Here is a 21,505-nt window from a genome sequence, read left to right as displayed (position 1 = left end):
ATAATTAGACAACATAATATGTACATATATAAAATAATAGCGAAATATACATATGGCTGGGGTATGAAATAATATGACAATTGCCATAGCCTTATCCAATAGGCACAATGCCCTGTCTGTATAACAACAGGTTATTTAAGATCCTTTGGACAATATGTTTTCTTTTTCATTTTAATAACTTGACTTGCCATCTGAGGCTTTCTTGCAAAGGTTTTACTTTCCTCAGGCCATATCAGACTTCTGCACAGCATCTATAAACCAAAGTAAACAAGGAATTTAATGAATGAAAACAGATATTGAGGTTTGTTGCAATACTTGCGTCTAAGTGTTGTTTCCATATGTGTAAGAAGTTTATACAACATAAGAAGTAACAGCAAGATCAATTTATATCGGTTTATAGAGTCTAACTAAAATAAGTTGCAAAAACTTAAATGGTGTAAAATTCATGCATGATTTTAATGACAACCCAAATGATTTACACATATAAAACAAGAAATTAAAATAGTCCAAAAGTAAAATTATTTGTGAACAAATGTAGAAAATTATCAGACAGCGAACAATTTCTGCAGATACTTTATGTCCATGAAAGCAAACTAAATCAACAAAGATGGAGATATTTATATATATTTAAATTTTTTGCTTTGCTTTATTTCAAAATAGTTTCTTCATACCCTTTGCATTTTTTAACTGCAGAAAGAAAAAGATAATAAAAGTCTTTATTTTATCATTTATCCAATTTAGAAAAGATTTATCCAAATACATTTGTTGAAAACAGAAAAGTCAAAGCAGATAAGAAAACATGACATCCAGGAATATAAAAGATACTGCAGAGAATGGCTTAGTTCCAGTTCAACTATAACTATACTGTGCATCAGCAGAGTAGAAAAAAAAGGAAGAAAACATGTTTCATTCTGGGGTTCTTAACCGGGCTTGCAAATAAGCCATTTTCAGCCCAACCAATGTTACACACCCTATTCAGCAAACTTAAGGACCAGCACCAAATACCCTATCATTCTATGACCCCTTTAAAAAAGCACCAAAAAGCCTCCAGGCTGACTACTGCCATACAATCAATCAGTAAAATAGGAGATTTAACGGTAGATAACTGATAGAATAATTTTATCTCTTAACAGCTGCCCTGCAGAACCTACTGTCTAATTATTTCTTAACGGTGTGACCCCAATCTGCTGTAAAAGTAAACAAAAACAAAAAAATAGGAATATCTCATATTCTGGAAATCTTATGATTTAAAAGATCAGCGTACTTTAAAAAATTAACTGTCACAAGTTGATCTAGGTCCGCTGTCCAAAACACAGAAACAGTTAACAGGTGAAATCTCGCCGGTGATGCCATCACTGAGGTCTGAATCGGTAAAGTTGGTACATAATCCTGGGCTCGTGTCCACAGTGGAAAGTTTCCTCTCATTTTATTTTAACTAACTTCTCAGAGTCGAGCAAGATGTTATGTCCTTCGTCTGAAATAACAAACATTTCCTCGCTATTAACATTTTGTGATGAGTTTCTTATATGTCCCTCTAATGTGCCAGAGAAACAAACAGTATAGACACATATTAAAAAGTAAATCAAATATTACTCAATTGCCAGACACTTTAAAAATGTCAATGGTTTAAAGTTGATCTGCATGCAAACATCCACAGACAAACAGAAGGGAATAAGATGACAGCTGACATAATAAAACATGGTTACAGAACATGGCAGGGTCATTATTAAGACATGAAAAGGCATCAATATTAGCTATTCCAAATTTAAAGTACTACAACCTTATTTGGAGGATAAGCATCATGGCAACATCCAAACATCCAAGGTGATGGAGTGTTTTACAGTGTGTAAGATGTCTATGCAGACATCTGCAGTCTGCATAGATTCTAACCGGCTCCTCTTTTCCCCAGTGGTGCAGTCACAGCCCTTCTTCCCAACTTCAGTGCAGTGTTGGCTAGGATGCTTTTTAATTTATAATATTTTAAATGGTTTAACGCTTCTCTTACAGTGAGAAGCTATTATGATCTTTTCTGTGTGAAGACAAAAAGTAACATATTGGTTTTAGTGACGGAGTAGATCTATGCTTGGTTAAGTGTGGGCACTCAGGCTCACCCAGCTGCTTAATTTTTTATAAAAATAAAAAAAAAAGCCCTACTAATTTTAAAGATAACGTGGATTGTAGGTTCTAACTTCAATACAGCAAAAGATGCCTTAAGGAAAAAAAAGAGTCTCTGAAAAATGTCTGCAAGTAGAAGACCTTTCTTTAAGGACTTAATTTAAGTCTCTAGCACCACCCCTTTTCATAAATGTAATGATATTGTTTACCATGATCTGCTCAATTATTAGACTGTTTTTAGTCTTGATTCCTCAGTGGTACAGAGGCAAGGTCAGAGGATACCCATGTCTAAAAGCAATTTAAGAAATGTTTTGAAAAGGAAAAACAAGACAAAACAAATGATACAATATATGTCAAATGCTTTTATTAATTCTTCATTTAGTAAAATTTATTGCACAATGAGTAATGCACTTTGGCCATTTGGGAAAAGTCAAATTTATAGTTTGCTTTTTTGTAATTGATGATTCAAATAATAAGGGCTGCAAGTCCACCAAGAGCTCCAGCAATAGTTCCCCCAGCAGTGGCCACTCCTGCTGTTGCAGCAGTGCCTAAACCGGCCATACCTGCAAGTAAACCGCACATTTAGATTATTAACACATTCTATATTTTTGTTGAATTTATTTCTCTGTTAGAAACGTTAAGCAGGAGAGTCTAAAATAGGGATTTTACCTGCTGATTGTAAAACAGCTACAGTTGATCCAACTGCAATTCCTCCTCCATTAGCAATTGCTGCTGAAGACATCATGCTCGCAGCCATTGAACCGGCCGCAATCCCCACTGAGGTGAAACCAATGGCTCCCAAAACCACAGGGGCCGCCACCACGGCGCCTCCTAATGTGGACAAGGAAAATTTTGCATTTGAAGAGACAGCTATGAAAACTGATTAAGACAAAACAATGTTAAATCTCACCTGCACCAAGAGCCGTAGCAGCGGCAACCGTTACTAAAATGAAAAACAGAGGAAAGTATTTGAAAAGAATGACACATCATTTTCTGTCATGACTTAACTAGAACATTAATATGAGTATTTAAAGAAAAGCTATACTTACGTAGTCCCATATTGCGTTAGAACAGTGGAGCATACAGAGAAGTCCAGGCTTTATATAGGTTGGATGAGATCCTGAAAAAAAGAAAAAAAAAAAATCCACAACGTCACATTCCACAGTCCTGCTCCTTTCATATGTATGTGTGCCTTCTGCTGCCCCCTGCTGTTCAGATATTGGTATAGGTTTCGTTTCTTAGTAAACGAACTCGTCTCTCTGGACCAAATGCTTTTTCCTGAGAAATGAAAGCTTTTTTTTTTTTTTTTTTTTTTTATTCCACTTAAAGTCACAGAACAATATATAAACAAACAAACAAACAAATAAATATGCCAGGGGGTATGTCACAATAAACAAGTACAGTTAGGAGAAAATAAACAAGCAACTATACAAACATATGCGCTGGGGAGTGTCATATATATATGTGTATGTATTATACAAATAAATATATCTTTTACAACATTAAATTGTCTAGAATTTCTAGTTGGGAACAGACTGTTATGGTTTTTTGAGCTTTCTGATGAGAAGAAAGATGAATTGTATGAAAATATTGTTTGACTTCTATTAAATAAGCTTTAAAATCCGTTTTTTTTTTTTTAGAAATTTAAATTTATGCAAGTGAAATTTGGCCAACAAAATTAAAAGATTGATAAGAAAAGGTTTGGGAAACATTTTACTTTGCAGTTGAAAGCCAAATAAAATGTTTTTCCAATGAAGCTGTAAATTTTTCATAATATTTGAATTCACATAGTTGCAAAAGTGTAACCAAAATGTCTTAGAGTATGGACACAACCAAAACAAATGTGTTACAGTTTCTGGGAGAAGATTACAAAAAGTGCAGTTCACAGGAATATCAGGTTTAAACTTTTTTAGGTAGTCTTTTACAGGATAAATCCTGTGAATAAGTTTGAATGAGACTTCTTTCACCTTGTTAGTGAGGAGAAAGTGATTGGGTAACAGCCAAGTGTATTTCCAGGAGACATCAGACACAAATCGGTTCCAATATGATAGAACAGCAGGAACAGACACCACCTCTCTCTGCAAGAGGGATCTGACTGACTTATTGTTTTTACGAAGCGATGAGGTGAGACATATTTTGCCAACAGGAGAGTCCATGGGAGTCAGAGAGGGTGATGAAGAAGAATCGAGTCTTGGCCTCTGTCTATATAACATGCAGATCCCAGACGAAATGGCACCAAAAACCTTTGCGTATTCTCCAGAAGAAATAGGGATGTCAAATTTAGAGAGAAATCCCTCATAACTCAATAATGTGCCATTGTCATCAAACAGTTGATCAACCAGAGTAATGTCATGCCTGAACCAAGAATCCAAGAACAATGATCTTTTCTTGTACAGGATGTCCTTATTGTTCCAAATAAAATACCGGTGAGGCGAAAAGTTGTGCTTGTAGATAAGTGACCATGACAAAAAAGCCTGACGGTGAAAATTAGAGAGATTGATGGGAAGTTTATGTACATCAAAAGTACACACCAGGAAGAAGGTTAAACCCCCAAGTTTTGAAAAAATGTAATACGGAATAGTATTCCATATAGAAGTTTGAGATGCGAAGAACTGGCGAATCCAGTTTATTTTGAATGTGTTATTTAATGTGGAGAAAGATAAACAGTTAAGCCCTCCATTTTCATATGAGTTAATTAAAGTAGATTTTCGAATGTAATGTATTCTATTCTTCCAAACAAAGTTAAAGAGCAATTTGTCTATTTCTTTTTCAGTGCCTTTATTAAGATCTAAAGCCTGAGCAGCATATGTAAGCCTAGAGATGCCTTCAGCTTTACTAAGTAGAATACGACCTCGTAGTGAAAGATCCCTAACCAACCACTGATTAAGTTTCTTTTTAGCTTTTAGAATTAAAGGATCAAAATTTAAGGAGCTATGATTTTTTTGTTCTTTTGTAATGGTTATGCCTAAATAAACAACCTTGTTTTTAACTGGAATGCCTTCAATTGATGTCTCAGTGCAATCTTTAACTGCCATAATTTCACATTTTTTGAGATTCAAATGCAGACCAGAAGCTTTTGAGAAATTATTTAATTCTTGAATTGCTAATGAAGCTTCATCCTTGTCCTTTAAAAACAGGGTCGTGTCATCAGCCAGTTGTGTTAGGATAAGTTCTTTTTCTGCAACAATTAACCCTTTCAGAGGACTGGTTTTAATATGATCTGCCAGAAGCTGAGCTACCAAAAGAAACAGGTAGGGGGAGACTGGACACCCCTGTCTGATTCCTCTGCTGATGTTAAATCTAGGAGAGGAGCCATTCCTTAATTTGATAGAACTGTTGTTGTTTTGATATAGAGTTTTGATAATCGTTACAAATAGCTTTCCAAATCCAAACTTTTCTAAACTTTGAAATATAAAGCCATGTTCTACAGTGTCAAAAGCCTTATAGAAGTCTAAAAATAAAATAAGTCCATTATCAGAAACAAAATCAGGATAATCTAAAATATCAAGAACAAGTCTTATATTATTTGTGATATGCCGATTTTTCATAAATCCTGATTGAGTTTCGTCAATGATTGAATGAAGAACTGATTTTAATCTTTTAGCGATCACCAAGGCAAATATTTTATAGTCGGTATTGAGAAGACAGATAAGTCGCCAATTATCGAGAAATAAAGGGTCTTTGTTGGGTTTTGGTATAAGTGTAGTTAAGCCCTGAGTAAGAGTTGCAGGCAGAGAGCCATTTTTAATGCTTTCATTAAAGACCTCCAGTAAAAAAGGGGCGAAGTCATTAGAAAAGTGTTTATAGAATTCAGCACTTAGACCATCGGTCCCAGGGGATTTGTTGGTTTTGAGATGTGCAATAGCATCAAGAATTTCATGAATTGTGATTGGCTCCTCACATCGTTTCTGGTCGATATTAGAAATTGGTTTTACTATTAAATTATTTAATAAGGAATCAATTGAGGCTTGACAGAGGTTAGAACGATACAGATTCTCATAAAATGAACAACAGTATCTAGCAATATGATCAGGATTATCAGTTATTGAGTTGTTAATTTTAAGTCTGCTAATAGAATTATTGACAGCATTATGTTTTTCAAGATTGAAAAAGTAATGGGTATTTTGTTCTCCTTCTTCCATCCATTTTCTTCTTGATCTAACAAAAGCACCTTTACTTTTATTTATGTATATATTGTCTAACTTAATCTGTAATTCAGTTAATTCTTGTTGTTCTAAATCACTTAAAGTGGAAGGATTTGAATAAGACATCTCAACAATTCTGGAAATTATACAATTTTCTTCTGCTCTAATAGATTTGACCTTATTACTACTAAATTTTCTTAAGAATTTTCCAGCTTCAAATTTGAACAATTCCCAATTAAGGTTATAGCGAGCATCTACATGAGCTTTAGACAAATACTGATTGAATAACGTTGATATATTTTCAGAGACTTCTTCAAATTGCAGTAAGGAACTGTTCATTTTCCAGTGTGAGTAAAAAGATTGTTTTTTGTCTGAAAAATTTAAAATTAATTCAATAGCTTTGTGGTCAGTAAGAGGAGTAGGAAGTATTTTAACAGTTACATTCTCCTTGTTTACTGTGTTTGATATTAACCAGAAATCAATTCTAGACATTCTTGTTGACGATTTATTATTCCAAGTGAATATATAGTCATGAGGATGGACATCTCTCCAGATATCAGTCAAGTTGAATTTTTCCATAAAGGATTTGACAGTTGAGTTGGAGGCATTAGGTCTGTTTGGAGGCCATTTATCAAGATCCCCATCAAGAACATTATTAAAATCTCCTCCCATGATAATTATAGCTTTGGGGAATTTCTTTAGCCATTCTAAAAAAAAAATCTCTATTAAGTGAAATAGTCTATCATTCTCTCGTTTGTTGTTGTAACCATAAATATTAGCACAAATGAAGCAATGGTTTTCAAAAGCAAAAACTTGACAGATATAGTGTCCCATTAAGTCACTTTCAGAGGCAATAATATTCCCCTTAAATCTATGTTTTAACGTCATAACTCCTGCAGAATGCTCCGAACCATGAGAAAACCAAATGGAATTTCCCCATTGGGCTTTCCAAAAATTAACATCAGAAGCAACTGAATGACACTCCTGAAAGAAACAAAAATCAGGATTGACATTTTTGGCAAATAGAAACAAAGCTTTCCTTTTTAACATATTACGCATCCCCCTGGCATTGAGAGATATAAATGAAAGGTTTAACATTTAGAGAACAAGTCAAAAGGGCTCGGTCAGAGAAGGTGAATAGTAACAAACATCGTGGACCAGTACCTTATTAAGGAACTAAATATTAGTTGGCACTGAAATAGGCTATACATACTTAGAACAGTATGGTGAACCAAAACAGGATATCTGAAATATAGCTTATTCCTTTACTGGGTCAAAAGTTGCAGGAATCTCCACGCCGTCAATGAAACCGCGACCACCTATGAAATATGCTGACTTCCCCTCTTCCCGAGCTTCCTGGATGGACGGCCACAGTTTTTGTCGGAAGTCGCGGTCTTCTTTGCACAGATCTTCAGTAAAACGGAGACCATTTTTTTTAAGAAAGTCGTTGCCTTTAGCTGCTTTCCATATGTAATCTCGATACCTTCTGGCGACAAAACGAATGATAATAGGACGAGGACGGGAGCTGCCGACGAACTTTTTCCCAACTCGATGAGCAACATCAATGAAGAGCTGAAGCCTCTCTTTTTCCCTCGGCATAATCTCTTGGCAGACCCGGGTCACCTCCGCCACCGCGTCCTCCTTCTCTGTCTCGGGGACTCCGTGAAGTCTGAGGTTCCAACGGCGACTGTAGCGCTCCAGCTCGGTAACACGAATCGAACAGGCTGTGGTGTTTTTTTCAGTGAGCTCAACACGTTTTCCCATGCAGTCAACCTTTTTTTTTAAAAAGTTCCATTTGTTCAAGCATATTTCCCAACTTCATTTCCAGTGCATCACTTCTTGTGTTGATCAGGTTAGCAAGCATGGCAATAGGATCTTCAGTATTTGGGTTGCTTGTCGTGCGAGGAATATTGGGAGAAGGTTTCTTGGCAGCGGGAGACTTACTTGGTGTTACCGGGAGCGGGGGAAATTCATCCTCCTCAGCATCTGTTTGTGGCTCCGTGCCAGTGTAGTTATGGTCATCATTAGCAGGCATGGTAGTTGTGAGCAACTTATGCTCATTGGGTCTTTTCTGAGCAGCTTTTCGCATTTTCTTTCACGAAGAGTAGTGAAATTCGATAAGAACTAATTTCTTCTCAAAGTGTTATTTGGGGAAGCAAATAACTGCCATCTAACGTCCTGGTACTGAGAGCACGATGCAATATGTCTTACACGTCCGCCATCTTGTCCGGACTCTCTGAAGAAATGAAAGCTTACATTTCTAACACAGACTCACTCTTGCATCATCCAAACAACATAAAAAAATAAAATACTAATGTCGTAGTCACAAACATTGGGCAACAAATTTCTATTTATATTGTTTATTCTCTTTGCTGTTTATATGTTATAGTATGAAAATCCCTCTATTGTCTCACAATGGAGAAGTTGTTGTGTTGCAGAAGCAAAACCAAACAGTAAAAGTGGTCACACATGTGGACCTTAAAAATATATAAAATTAACAGAATAAGTGATGGTTTAAAAATAAACAGAATACTAGACTGTACAGTATTTTAACAAATATACTGTGCAGTCACCCAAAGAATAAATAAACATTATATTATACACAGGCAAATCCATCATTAAAGGTGCAAGTAATAGATAAGTAGATAAGTTATCCCCTGAATTTAATTTGAAATATATCCACATTTTACCATTAATTATTTAAAAGCTAAAAGCATCATTGAGACTATTGAGCAAAAATGCTAATATCTCCATATAAAAATGAATTAAAAAATTAAAGATTTGAAATGGAAAAATAAAATGTGTAACTTTTGACTCAGTGTTGGATCACAGCACTCCATCGACTTCAAAAGTTACTCCTTTATTTGGTTGACAGTATTATTCTCTTTGTTAAGTAGTCGAGACGATAAAGAACATGATCTTTAGAAACTGTGTTGTTGGAGTTTATTTGCTATGACATTCCACAAGTTAGCATCGCTACACCTTCGCCTGGAGGCAAAATCCAAGCACGCACGCTTGTGCTCTGTAACCCCTTATGGGAAGCTGGGCCTTGGCTAATAACATGTTCTACTGTTTCATATTTTCCAAAGTAATCACATTTGTCTGTAGTAAGTTTCTGAATTTTTAAAAGTGTATAATTAAGTCCTGTATGCCTAAATCTTTACCTTATTATCACTCTCTCCTCCTTTCTATTTCGTCTTCCATTTTTTGCCATTTTTTTCACCAATTTTTATTTAATAATACTCTTTCCCTCTTATTTACTTGTTTTAACTGTAAAACTAATAGGATTTTGAATTGCCCTCTTTGCCATTTTATCTGCCCTCTCGTTTCCTTCCACTCCAATATGTGCTGTATGTGAACCCACACAAATACAACAATCAAACCCATATTTTTTTTTCTGAATAATGTATGAAATATTTCTAATAGAATGTCCATCCTACTATCGGGATGCTCATATTTTAAACTTAATAATGCAGAGGTTAAATCTAAACAAATTACTGTTTTTAATGGTTTTATGTCTTCTACCCACTGTAAGGCTAATAATATTGCAGCATTTCCCCTGTATATACTGATAATACATCTGAAATTCGTTTTCCTGTTTTTATATTGAATTCTGGTATTACAAAAGCTATTCCTATCTTCCTTGTTATTTTTGATGCATTTGTATAAATTTGAATATATTGATAATAACTGTCTAAATATAACTGTACTAAATTAACATCTACCATGTAGGATTTATCTTGTTTCTTTTCCATTAGTGACATATCTACTATTGCTTCTGGTAGAATCCATGGTGGTACAACTGACATTGGTGTTGTCTGAGTGATTTCAAAATTGGTCATTTTAATTATTTTATTTTGTTTTCAATTGTCCATCAAAAACTCGTCATTTCTTTCTTTTCTTTTTCCCAACATGGATTTAAAATTTCCAGAGTTGGATGATCAGTTATTACCTTGTAGATTTAACCAATGATTTATTTCTAGTTTTGTTCTTTTCAAATCCAACGGCATTTCTCCCATTTCTGTTTGCATTGCGGCTGTTGATGTGGTTTTAAATGCTCCAGGACATAATCTTAATGCCTGATGTTGGATAATGTCTAATTTAGCCAAATGTGTTTTAGCTGTTGTACTATAAACTATACAACCAAAGTCTTTGTTAGATCATACCTGTATAATTCTGTTTTAATGATTGTCTATCTGCTCCCCAGTCACTGCCAGCCAAGCATATAAAAATATTTAAGAATTTCTTACTTTTCTCACCATTTTTTTGAATATGTATATTCCATTTTAGTTTCTCATCAAACCATAGTCCCAAAAACGTTTTACACTGTACTGTATTCTTGGTTATATTGTTTTAATTTATTTTTTTCTGATTAAATATCATTACTTTATTTTTTTCCACAGAAAATTTAAATCCCCATTGCAATGCCAATTTCTCTATTTCAATAATAATCTCTTGTATTTTCTTTACAATGAAATCTACACTGCCCCCTCCCCGGCATCGTTTTAACATTACAAGCTGCAGTCAGAGATACGGAAGAGGATTAGGGTCACTGAAAAAAAAAATGTATTGATTTTTAAATTTCATTTCAGTATATGAAATATACTGAATATGAGAAAAAAGTCAGAATTCTGAATTTAATCTCAGAAAAATTCAGCCGCAAAAGTGTTGACCTTTCGGTGAATTCAAGCCAAAGCAATCTACACTCGATAGAGTCGAGCAGCTTCTAGCCAATGAAATTAGCTCATTTGGTCACGTGACACAACGGCTGGGTGAAAAAACTAAGCCAGTTTTTCTGTCTGCCAAGGCTCTTGGTTTGATCCGGAAGAAGCGGCCGGCGGCAAACTTTTTTTCTTCTTCATTTCGGCCAGAGGCAACATTGCGGCGGCAAACAGACAGGGGTGCCGTACTAGCTGTGATCGGCTCAGTTTTTTCACACAGTCTGATAAGAGGAAAAACTCTAATAGCTGTCTATTAGTAGCTAACTGACGTTTTGTTATTCTATCTGTTTAACAAAAAAAAATTCCTCATTCAGCCGGGAACAGCGCTGAGTGCAGCCGTTGTGTCATGTGACCAAATGAGCAATCATTGGCTAGAAGCTGCTCGACTCTATCGAGTGAAGATTGTTTTGGCTTGAGTTCATCAAAAGGTCAACACTTTTACGGCAGAATTTTTGCAGCTGAATTTTTTTCTGGTGAATTTTTATCAGATAAAAATTGAGTGTAAGGAATTAAATGTCTAAAAAAATTAAGTGTTTAAAATTTGGTGTTAAAAGAATTCAGTGTTTAAAATTTGTTGTTAAAAAAATTCAGTTTTTAAAATTCGTTGTTAAAAAAATTCAGTGTTTAAAATACGGTGTTACAAAAAGATAGATTCCAATGAGACTGTTTTTTTTCTCCATAGAATTCTGACATTTTTTCCCCATATTACACTGAAATAATATTTAAACATCAGTTAAATTTTTTTATTTTTTCAGTGGCCCTAATCCACTTCCATACAGACGATCAAGTGGAAATGGATGAACTGGAAGTAGAGGAGGTGGAAATAGACGAAGTGGAAAAAGGACAGAAGGGGGGAAAAAAAAGGGCAGGCGAAAATCCTTTGGGTAAAAAAACTGTTTGAAAAGTTAGAGGCAGAAATAAATCATTGTTTCAGAAATAAAAGGATGTTAAAATAATATGAAAAAAAATTATGGTGGATTAAAAACATGCTTTAAAAATTTTGTGGTGTAAATCAGTATGAAACATTATTTGCTCTTCCGTTTTGCTTAAAAAAAAATTCTCTGCTAACTAAAACGGGTCTATGATACTTTCTCATCTCCTAATTTTTATAGTTGTCAATGTACATCAGATAACAGTAATAAAGAATATATGGATTTGACGCTGTTATCCAATGTAAACAAACCTCTTCATCACTTGAAAAAACAGGTAAAACCATTGTTGAAGAAGCCAATTTCTATCATAATGATCTCCGTATTGTTGGAGGGGAAGAAGCACTGGGGGGGAAGCGGTTTATGTCACTGCAGTCTGACCGTTAGATGTCGCTGAAAATTACATACTAGCTATAATATGTTGTACAACCTTATGGGACAATACCTGCAATCAAATCATTCTTGTGAATATTAATTAGACTTATGCTGCTCTCAGCAGGGATTTTGGTCCACTCTTCATAAGCAAACTGCTCTAGAAGTCTAACGTTGGAAGGATGCCTATTCCAGACATCATTGTTTCAGCTCCTTCCAAAGATACTTGTATGACTTAGGTTAAGGCTCATAGAAGGCCCCTTCAGACAAGTCAAAGATTTCCTCCTAGCCTTTCTTGGATGTTTTCAGCTGAGTGTTTTGGGTCATTATCGATTTGAAGTCCCATGACCTCCGACTGAGACCAAGCTTTCTGACACTTGGCAGCACAGTTATCTCTAGAATCCTTTGATAGTGTTCAGAATATATTGTACTCTGCAGAGATCCAAGACATCCTGTGCCAAATGAAGCAAAGAAGCTCCAGAACATCATAAGGCCTCTTCCAAATTTCTTGGTAGGAAGAGTGTTATTTTCTTGACATGCCGTGTTAACATAGAGCTGATATGCCTTGGCAAAAAGGTCAGTTTTTGTCTCATCTGTTAATAGAACATTCTCCCAGAAGCTTTCTGGTTGGTGAATCTGTAGCTTGGATAATCTAAGGGTTTTCTAAGTGTCCTCCTTGGTTGTCTCCCATTAGATCCATGGACCTTAACTTTCTGTATAACATGTACAACAATAGTCCCAGGAACATTAAGCTGCTTAGGGGTGATCTGATAGCCTTTAACTTTAACATGCTTGTTAGGTTGGAGACATCATTCCCTCCGAGTCTATAGAATGAAGGGAACCATAAAGAGGGTAGATAAACCAGGTCGTTAGAAAAAGACCAAGTGTGCCGTCCCCATCTGTCTTTGGACAGGTGATTAATTTTGATGTTTTTGTCTGACCAGGTCCAAATATGTTCACCTCCACCTTCTTTTACTTTAAGGGAATGACTTCATTTATTTTTTCTCGTGCCATTTCTCTCTCTCTATATCCAATGATCGTCTTCAACTTCCATGACTCAACTTTTCAATCAGGTCGGCACACTATTCCTGTGACAGTTCCTGCCACCTATAGCCATTCTGTACCTTTGTATTGCAGAGGAGCTAAGGCGCATGTACAACTTTTAACGAGAGTCAATGGCCAAAGTTTTTTACCCCCAGGGTAGAAATACATCACCAATCCGAAACAGCTCCAAAACAGCTTTACTTGTCAAGATTAAATATTTATTTTGCACATCTAAAAAAATATATAGATATATTTCAAAATATTTTAATTGTATAATAAGATTTTTATTTCATGATTTTTATGTCTTAATCAAGGTCATTGGGTGGGTGCCACGCTGCTCTAGTGCCTGGATGGATGGATAATCTTCTCTGTGTTTCACAAATAGTTAATAAAAAATGTCTTAGTGTCTGATTCAGCTCAAACATAAACTGGAATGATAAGATTATGATCTAAAAGCTGACATACAACATTCTGCCACCCTCAGGGTCAATGACTAAGCATCACATGCACGAACATAAACCACTCAACATGGATTTTTTTTTAGTTTAGTTTAGTTTTTTTTTTTTTTTTTTGCATTAGGGTTAGGGTTGCACACTGTCTCTTATACTCTGCACTGTTCACACTTTGACCACTGCTGCACTTTTGTATTTTTGTATAACTTGTGCTATTTGAAATATCAATGCAACGTTCATAAGCTGTATGTAACGCAATTTCGTTCTGTATGCACTCTGTGCATACAAAATGACAAATAAAGAAGTCTAAGTCTAAGTCTAAGTCATTTAACTTCCTCAAGTGAGATTATAATAATATAAAAAAATGGAGATACCCAACTTAGGACCTGTCAGCACATGCTAAAAATGCAAAAAAAATCAAAGGAAAGTTGAGCTAAAATATTAACTCATGTTTTATTGGCACAGTTTTTCATATTCTCAGAGCTGTGTGCAGGCTTTGGGTGTGCTCTCTAACCTATCCTTGCAAGTTCTATCAGCAGAGTGGCAGCCTTCTGATCTTTGACTTCAGTCATATGGTGCTCAAGTGGAGCTGAAACCAAGAGACAGATGCCAGTTTATCTTTGCTAGCAGCAGGTTTTCCAGGCTGAATATTAATTTGACCTCCTCCCTAAAATGCCTTTAGAAAGATTAATCCTGTTGTTTCTCCCATTTTTTTTTTTAGACTATCTTAAACCTAAATCCAAGCTATCCAGGGGTCCATTTCGGGAAGCAGGTTTACCGAAAACGTCAAAACCTGAAAACAGGGAAACTCTTATTTTTCCAGTTCACAAGAAGAGTTTCCTCAACCTCTGCTTTACTCACTAACATTTCCCGCAGAGCTAACCTGGTTTGAGCAGGTTTTCTTCAGTAAATTCAGATGGTCTGCTGTCTCCGCTCTCCTTAGAACCCATCACGTTGTTTTAGGGCTGGGCGATAATTCAATAACGATATATATCGATCGATAGACGTGTGGCGCAATAGAAAAAAAGAGAGTCGATAAAAGTTCGATAAAAAAACGCAGTTTTCCTTCCTTCTCATTGTAGCCTATCATGTAGGTTTATGCTAGTCACTACTTCCTCCCAACCAATCGCAATCGCGGACCCAGGCACCCCATCACAAAGCATATGCATTTTTTTTTTATCGATAAGCTTTTTTTCTATATCGCCCAGCCCTACGGTGTTTTATTTCCTGATAAAGTCAGATTTTTGTTGTAGTTTAATCATTCACTAGGTCCATTAGAGACCCCCAACACCTACAACAGAGAACAGCAACCTGCCTTTCTGTCTTTGTTTGCAGCCATTGCTTCTTTTATTTTCTTTCTGTCTGTCTGCTCTTACTTAGTTTCTTCTCATACAGCCTTGTATTGCTGAGGAAAACAATAAATTAGCTATCAGCAGCTTAATCAAATTTAAAAGGTGCTCTATTCTGTTTATTGAAGCCACGTTTCTGGGCAACACAAATAATGATGCATGCATTTTTGTTCTGGCTCAAATAAAGGACAGGGCGTGCTGGTAGTTAGAACTGCTGTCCTTTATCAGGACCAATATATACCTGAATAATTACCTCACATACTAAACCTCTAAGTCATGCTCACATGCACTTTAACTCTAGATTATATTTATTATTACTTAAACAGAACAGAACTATGAGTCCATCTTTTTTTTATCCTGTTTGTAAATTTTGCCTTATGTATTTTATGAAACTCCTTTTTATATTGTTGCTCTTTCATATTTGAAGAAGCTCAAAGCAAAAACAAGACTTCAATTTACATTCAGTGATTTGTGTTCCTCCATGTGATGCTCTGTCATTCTTCTGCCTTTAGAGCTGCAGAATGTCATATGGCAGGTTTTTTATCACAATGTTTTCCTTCCAGCTTTAAGTTTCAGTTGTATTTTACTATAACTTTTCATAACAAGAATTCTGAACTTTTGTGCCGATGTGAAGCAAATAAAAATAGAACGTTCAAATGAGAAATTAATTTAGAGATTTTACCTTCCTGATCATTTTTATTTATAATTTGTTATTTTTTCGCATGTTTTTCCTGTTTAACTGTTAACAGACATAGCGGCAGTCTAAAATTGGTTACTTAGCCTTTCTAGGCAGAGTATCATATGGGTTTAGTTTTAACAGCTTTTGGCCCTTTAAAGCATTTTACTTAGATAGAGTTTGAACCTGTCTATTCTTCTTCAACTATTCAGGAACTGGACGACTATGAAAAGAATAACATTAGTCAGAGCCACATTGGGTAGATACATAAAAAATATGACTCATGCCATATTGTTTTTTATGTGTTCATTAACTGGGCCACTTTAAAAAAAAAAAGAAAATACATTTGTCAGAACCACATAGTTTATTATTCAGAAAAAATACATAAGGATGGAGGATTTTCATTTTTCCCCCAATTGAAGAGAGCTTGTGGTTGTTGTTAGACAGACAGAAAGTCTCTCTCTCTCTCTCTCTCTCTCTCTCTCTCTCTCTCTCTCTCTCTCTCTCTCTCTCTCTCTCTCTCTCTCTCTATATATATATATATATATATATATATATATATATATATATATATATATATAGAGAGAGAGAGAGAGAAGAGGTCTACAGTATGTGTATATATTTATATTATCTTGTGTGGTATTTCTGATTCTGATACAGCAAAAGATGCCTTGAGAAAAAACAGACTCTGAAAAATGTCTGCAAGTAGAAGACTTTTCTTCAAGGAGCTTAGACATTTGTTGCTGGCACCACCCTTTGCATAAATCTGATAACATTGTTTACCATGACCTGTTCTGATCAGTTCTGATTATTTTTAGTTTTGATTCCTCGTGGCACAGAGGAAGAGTGAAAGCAATTTAGTTTCAGAAATATTTTTGAAAAGGAAGAACAAGCCAAAACAAATGATACCAAACACATTTCAAATATTTTTTATTATTAACCCTTCATTTGGTAACATTGATTGAAAATTATTACTGCACTTTTTTCATTTGGGAAAAGTAAAATTAATAATTTATGCTTTTTTTCTAAATGATGTGCTTCAAATAATAAGGGCTGCAAGTCCACCAAGAGTTCCCCCAGCTGTGGCCACTCCTGCTGTGGCAGCAGTACCCAAGCCTGCCATGCCTGCAAGTAAACGGTATATGTAGATTATTAACGCTTATAACAATTCATATTTGTGATGCATTATTTTTCCTGTTAGAAGTGTTAAGAGGGAGAGTCTAATATGGGGATTTTACCTGCTGATTGCAAAACAGCAACAAGTGATCCAGCTGCAATTCCTCCTCCATTAGCAACGGCTGCTGTAGACATCATGCTCGCAGCCATTGAACCGACAGCAATTCCGGCTGAGGTGAAACTAATGGCTCCCAAAACCACAGGGGCCGTCGCCACGGCGCCTCCTAATGTGGACAAGGAAAACTTTATATTTAAAGAGACAGCTATGAAAACTCATTAAGAAAAAACAGTGTTAAATCTCACCTGCACCAAGAGCAGCAGCTCCAAAAGTGACTAAAATGAAAAACAGAGGAAAGAGCATCAAACTGAAACTCAGCAAGTATTTAAAAAGAATGACACATCATTTTCTGTCATGACTTAACTAGAACATGAATATGAGTATTTGATACTATTAAAAACTTAATCAACTACAATTAAAAGTTACTTGTTTAAACATCTACTCAAGTTGAAGTATTGAAGTATTCAATTTAGAAAATATTCCAACACATTCTCCATCCCAACTCGTCACATTTGGACGCTTGGTCAGGCTCCCTCTGCGTCACATAATGACACACCGGGTATCCCTTTCAATATTTGACGCGCAGGGCGCTCCACTTTTAGCACATGTAGTTATTGACACACAATAAGGGTCGTTAAATCATATCTAAGCCTTAATTTTTTACAAACCAGTCAGGATGACTTTTAAAATTAGCTGTGATAACTGTTCACCGTGTGTAAAATGTTTTACTCACTGAATTGTGTTCTCTAAAACCTTTTTTGCACCACGGACTGCTATATGTCAGACAATATTTCCGCAAACCGGGGTGGGGTGGGGTGGGGTGGTGGATGAACCGGCCGTGGGGGGCGGGGGTATGTACTGTTTTTTACTTGATCATATTCAAATACCCCCAACCCCCCACCCCCCCCAAGATTTATACTCTTTGTAAATACGATCAAGTAAAATGATACGACTGGCATACTGTAACATCAAATACAAACAGCATAAAAATAAAACAAGCCGGTCCCATCGAGGCATAATCGGAGACAATGACACACGAAGTGTGCTCCTGATGTCCAGTCTGCTCCATAGCTTTGTTTTGGTCGCTGTAACCGCAGAAAATCCCGTTTCACAAAGATAGGATGTTATAGATAGGATAAGTCTTAACCTGTGTCAAGAGGTATAGATGCACCGACTGATGTTATTGGGAAAATATACCGCAATTTTTTAGATTTTTCAAAATAAAACATCACTCAGACTCTGATCGTCGATAAATTCTTCTGTGCGGCCCGGTACCAAATGACCGACGGACCGGTACCGGTCCACAGCCCGGTGGTTGGGGACCGCTGCTCTAAAAGACGTCCATTAGCCACAAATTACTGGCTGTTTGCTTTTCTATGTATAACTGGGTTGTTCGCTTTGTTTTATGCTGTTTATTCCAAATGTGATGGTACCAGAAGCCAATTGCACTATTTTTTTAATTTAAACTGGATTTTGGAGAAAGTTGGTTTCAGATCTATATTCCCAATCTAAGTTAATGTATTCTGCTGCATTTTCTGTATACTATATATTTAAGTTAAAAAGAATGGACTAAAAGGCATTAGTAAAAATTAAACATGGACATTAGTGAATAATATTAATCTTTAATTTCTGTGCATCTGGTGTAGACTGTTTTTTTTATTAAGGTTCCTTTTGGATTCGGATCCCTGGAGGTCGTTTCTTCATCTCATCAGCGCTTTTGGTCGCCCAGGTGCCTGGCTCCTTGGTCCACCTCCTCTACTTAGCAGCACCACAGAGGCTCCTATGAGAATCCTCGGTTTGGACTTTGAGTATTAAGGGGTGGTAGGACAACTTTAATTTTGGGTGCACTCAAGGGTAGTTTTCATTTTTGACATTGGACCAAGTTTATTTAATTTTTCCCTGAGATCTCAGAGGTACATTGTATTTTTTTTAATTCCCCTGTCCTTTTTGTGATTTATATTGTCCTCCTGCCCAGGTCTGGTGGGACATAGACCACAAAAGACTCCAGCCTCCGCCCCAAAAACACACATGCTTGAACCTCACTTACACCGAACACCATGAAAACCTTCAGGCCAGCTGCTCAGACTCCAGAACCTGCCTGGTGCTGCCAGGTGGGCCCCCAGGAACCACAGTAGGGCCTTTTCACATACGCATGCACACACTGCACACAATAGCAGCACATATGCTCAGTAAGCCTCTTTACAAATGGAGGCACTGCAACACACATGGTTACATGGGTGGCCCAGATGAAACTCCACACTGCTGGAGCGTGCCAGCTCTATACGCCCAGCCTTCGCAGGCTCAGGTGTGCCCCGCAGCTCCCTATAACAGCCTGGGTTCACAGGGGTGCAAAGCCAACAGGTGGCGCTGTTCTTTTTACTAATTACAGCTTTATTTATTCATTGGCATGTGAAGGCTTCCAGATGACTTGGCCGGCCTTCTTATTTGCAGGATAAAAGCCAGTGTTCTGGTTTGTGTGTGAGAGCATTTGTTTTACGCTGCTTCCTTCTTATTCTGTGAGGCACCAGTCATAAGCTTCTCATTATGTTCTGAGAAATTTGTGGATAAAAAACAATATATTGACAACCAATCATTCACAGTGGAATCATTTCCTGATTAAAATGGGACCCTATTTGTTAACACTAGAAGTCCAAGAGAATTTCAGTTTTCCTGCAAGCCCCCCTCCCCTCTTCAAGTTTGTGTATTCACTCTACCTTGCTACGTGTCCTTGTTGTAAAGCAAATAACCTGTGATATGACCAGCCCTTCTACATGAGACTGGATAAAGGCTGAAACAAACTGGCATCAGAACAAGGGCATGCTCCAAACACTTTTCATTGCCTGCCCCTGCAACATCAGACCTTTTTGTAGAAATAACTTGATAAGTCATATCTAAATCTTTTATTTAGGCAAACCTATTGAACAACCAGATATCATACAGGTCTTACGATGTTCCTGAGCTGAGAACAGCCCATAACCAGGCTTTTCAAAAAAGGCAAGGCAGAGCCTATTTATATTGTCCATTCACCAGCAGACTCATTTATATTGCAAAGCTCAATATGTGAAAGAAAGAACAAAATAGAGAATAATTGTATTTTGTCTGTTCTTGCCTTTTCATGTCATTCAACATTTCAGCTTAGAGAATGACAGTATGATTTCAGTATTGGAGTAACATTTATTTCACCCAAGGAAAAGCATTACATATGAAGCTACAATTGTCCCATTTAGCAGTTTTTACAAACCCAAGGTGAAAAGAATGCAACCGTTTTTTGCATTTACTTAATCATATTTAGTTACTTTAACACAATTGTTTCATGTAAGTAAGGTACAGTGTTGGGCACGTTACTTTGAAAAAGTAATTAGTTATAGTTACTAGTTACTTCTCCCAAAAAGTAACTGAGTTACTAACTGAGTTACTCCACAATATAAGTAACTAGTTACTAGTAAAAGTAACTATTGCGTTACTTTTGCGTTTCTCACCCCCATAAACCTCACCACCCAGCCCCCACCTTCTCGCCGTGTGTTTCAAAGGCCATCTGAATAGAGAGGATGACAAAGACAAGAACCTGCAGAGAGTGATGTGAAGTTTTTTAACAGGGCATTCAGATCTGGTGAGTATATGAAATTAATAACTGGGGATGTCTAATTCTGAAATCCTGTGTGTTTGGGTTGTTATAGATACTGCAACATCTATCTATCCATCTGTCTATCTAGATGTATACTCTGTGTGTGACATAAAATATGGATCTCCATCCCTGCCACAAAGGCCATCAACTAATGTTTAAAATAAAAAATATAGTAGGTTGAAAAGGCAGAGTATCCATCCATCCATCCATCCATCCATCCATCCATCCATCCATCCATCCATCCATCCATCCATCCATCCATCCATCCATCCATCCATCCATCCATCCATCCATCCATCCATCCATCCATCCAGATGTCTCCCTTTCTCCATATAGGCTATCATTTGATCGTTCACGCTCTCCATAGTTCTCCTGTGGCGTGAGCACAAGGTGACTGTTGCGCGCCTTTAGCGAGCATGCGCGTTTCCTGTCGCTTGCGCAGTGAATCATGCCGCCTGCGCTGTGCGGAGATGCAGGGGAAACCGTATGTGATGGGGAAACGCAGCTCGACGTAACACCGGTATTTCCATCTGGAAAACGTTTTGCTGCTGGAGTCATCCTCACTCTCCATCTCTCTGTGTGTGCTGTACGTTAACACCCGCCAGCGGAAACACCCACCTACCCAACTGACAGACGGAATCTTACTATACATCAGCCATTCTCATCCTCCCCTCTCTCATGACAAGGTGCGCTCGAGTCCTATCATGAAAAAAGGTTCATTGTGCAACCTGAGTAACGAGCAGTAACGGGGTGTCTGCAATGGTAACTGCGTTATAGTTACAGTCAAAGTAATTAGTTAGATTACTCGTTACTAAAACAAGGTAACGGCGTTAGTAACGTTAC

The 21,505-nt window shown here is 36.7% G+C and overlaps 1 protein-coding gene and 1 long non-coding RNA gene across 2 annotated transcripts; both read right to left on the bottom strand.

Moving 5' to 3' along the window:
- Positions 1-2,569: 2,569 nt before the first annotated feature.
- On the bottom strand, positions 2,570-3,287 carry LOC119789536 (interferon alpha-inducible protein 27-like protein 2A). The gene is made up of 4 exons (XM_038294455.1): positions 3,165-3,287; positions 3,026-3,058; positions 2,785-2,946; positions 2,570-2,678 (listed from the first exon to the last, which is right to left on the bottom strand). Exons 1-4 carry the CDS (start codon positions 3,172-3,174, stop codon positions 2,581-2,583), a joined length of 303 nt encoding a protein of 100 aa, XP_038150383.1. The 5' UTR covers positions 3,175-3,287; the 3' UTR covers positions 2,570-2,580.
- A 13,429-nt stretch (positions 3,288-16,716) lies between these two features.
- On the bottom strand, positions 16,717-17,145 carry LOC119789531. The gene is made up of 2 exons (XR_005281600.1): positions 17,042-17,145; positions 16,717-16,928 (listed from the first exon to the last, which is right to left on the bottom strand). It is a non-coding gene; the product is annotated as an uncharacterized LOC119789531 (long non-coding RNA).
- Between the last annotated feature and the right edge of the window lie 4,360 nt (positions 17,146-21,505).

This window comes from Cyprinodon tularosa, unplaced genomic scaffold, assembly GCF_016077235.1.
Source record: "Cyprinodon tularosa strain WSP-4 unplaced genomic scaffold, ASM1607723v1 ctg340, whole genome shotgun sequence".
Lineage (NCBI taxonomy): Eukaryota > Metazoa > Chordata > Actinopteri > Cyprinodontiformes > Cyprinodontidae > Cyprinodon > Cyprinodon tularosa.
Note: the sequence above shows the minus strand (reverse complement) of the source record. Positions and strands in the feature narration are given on the sequence as shown.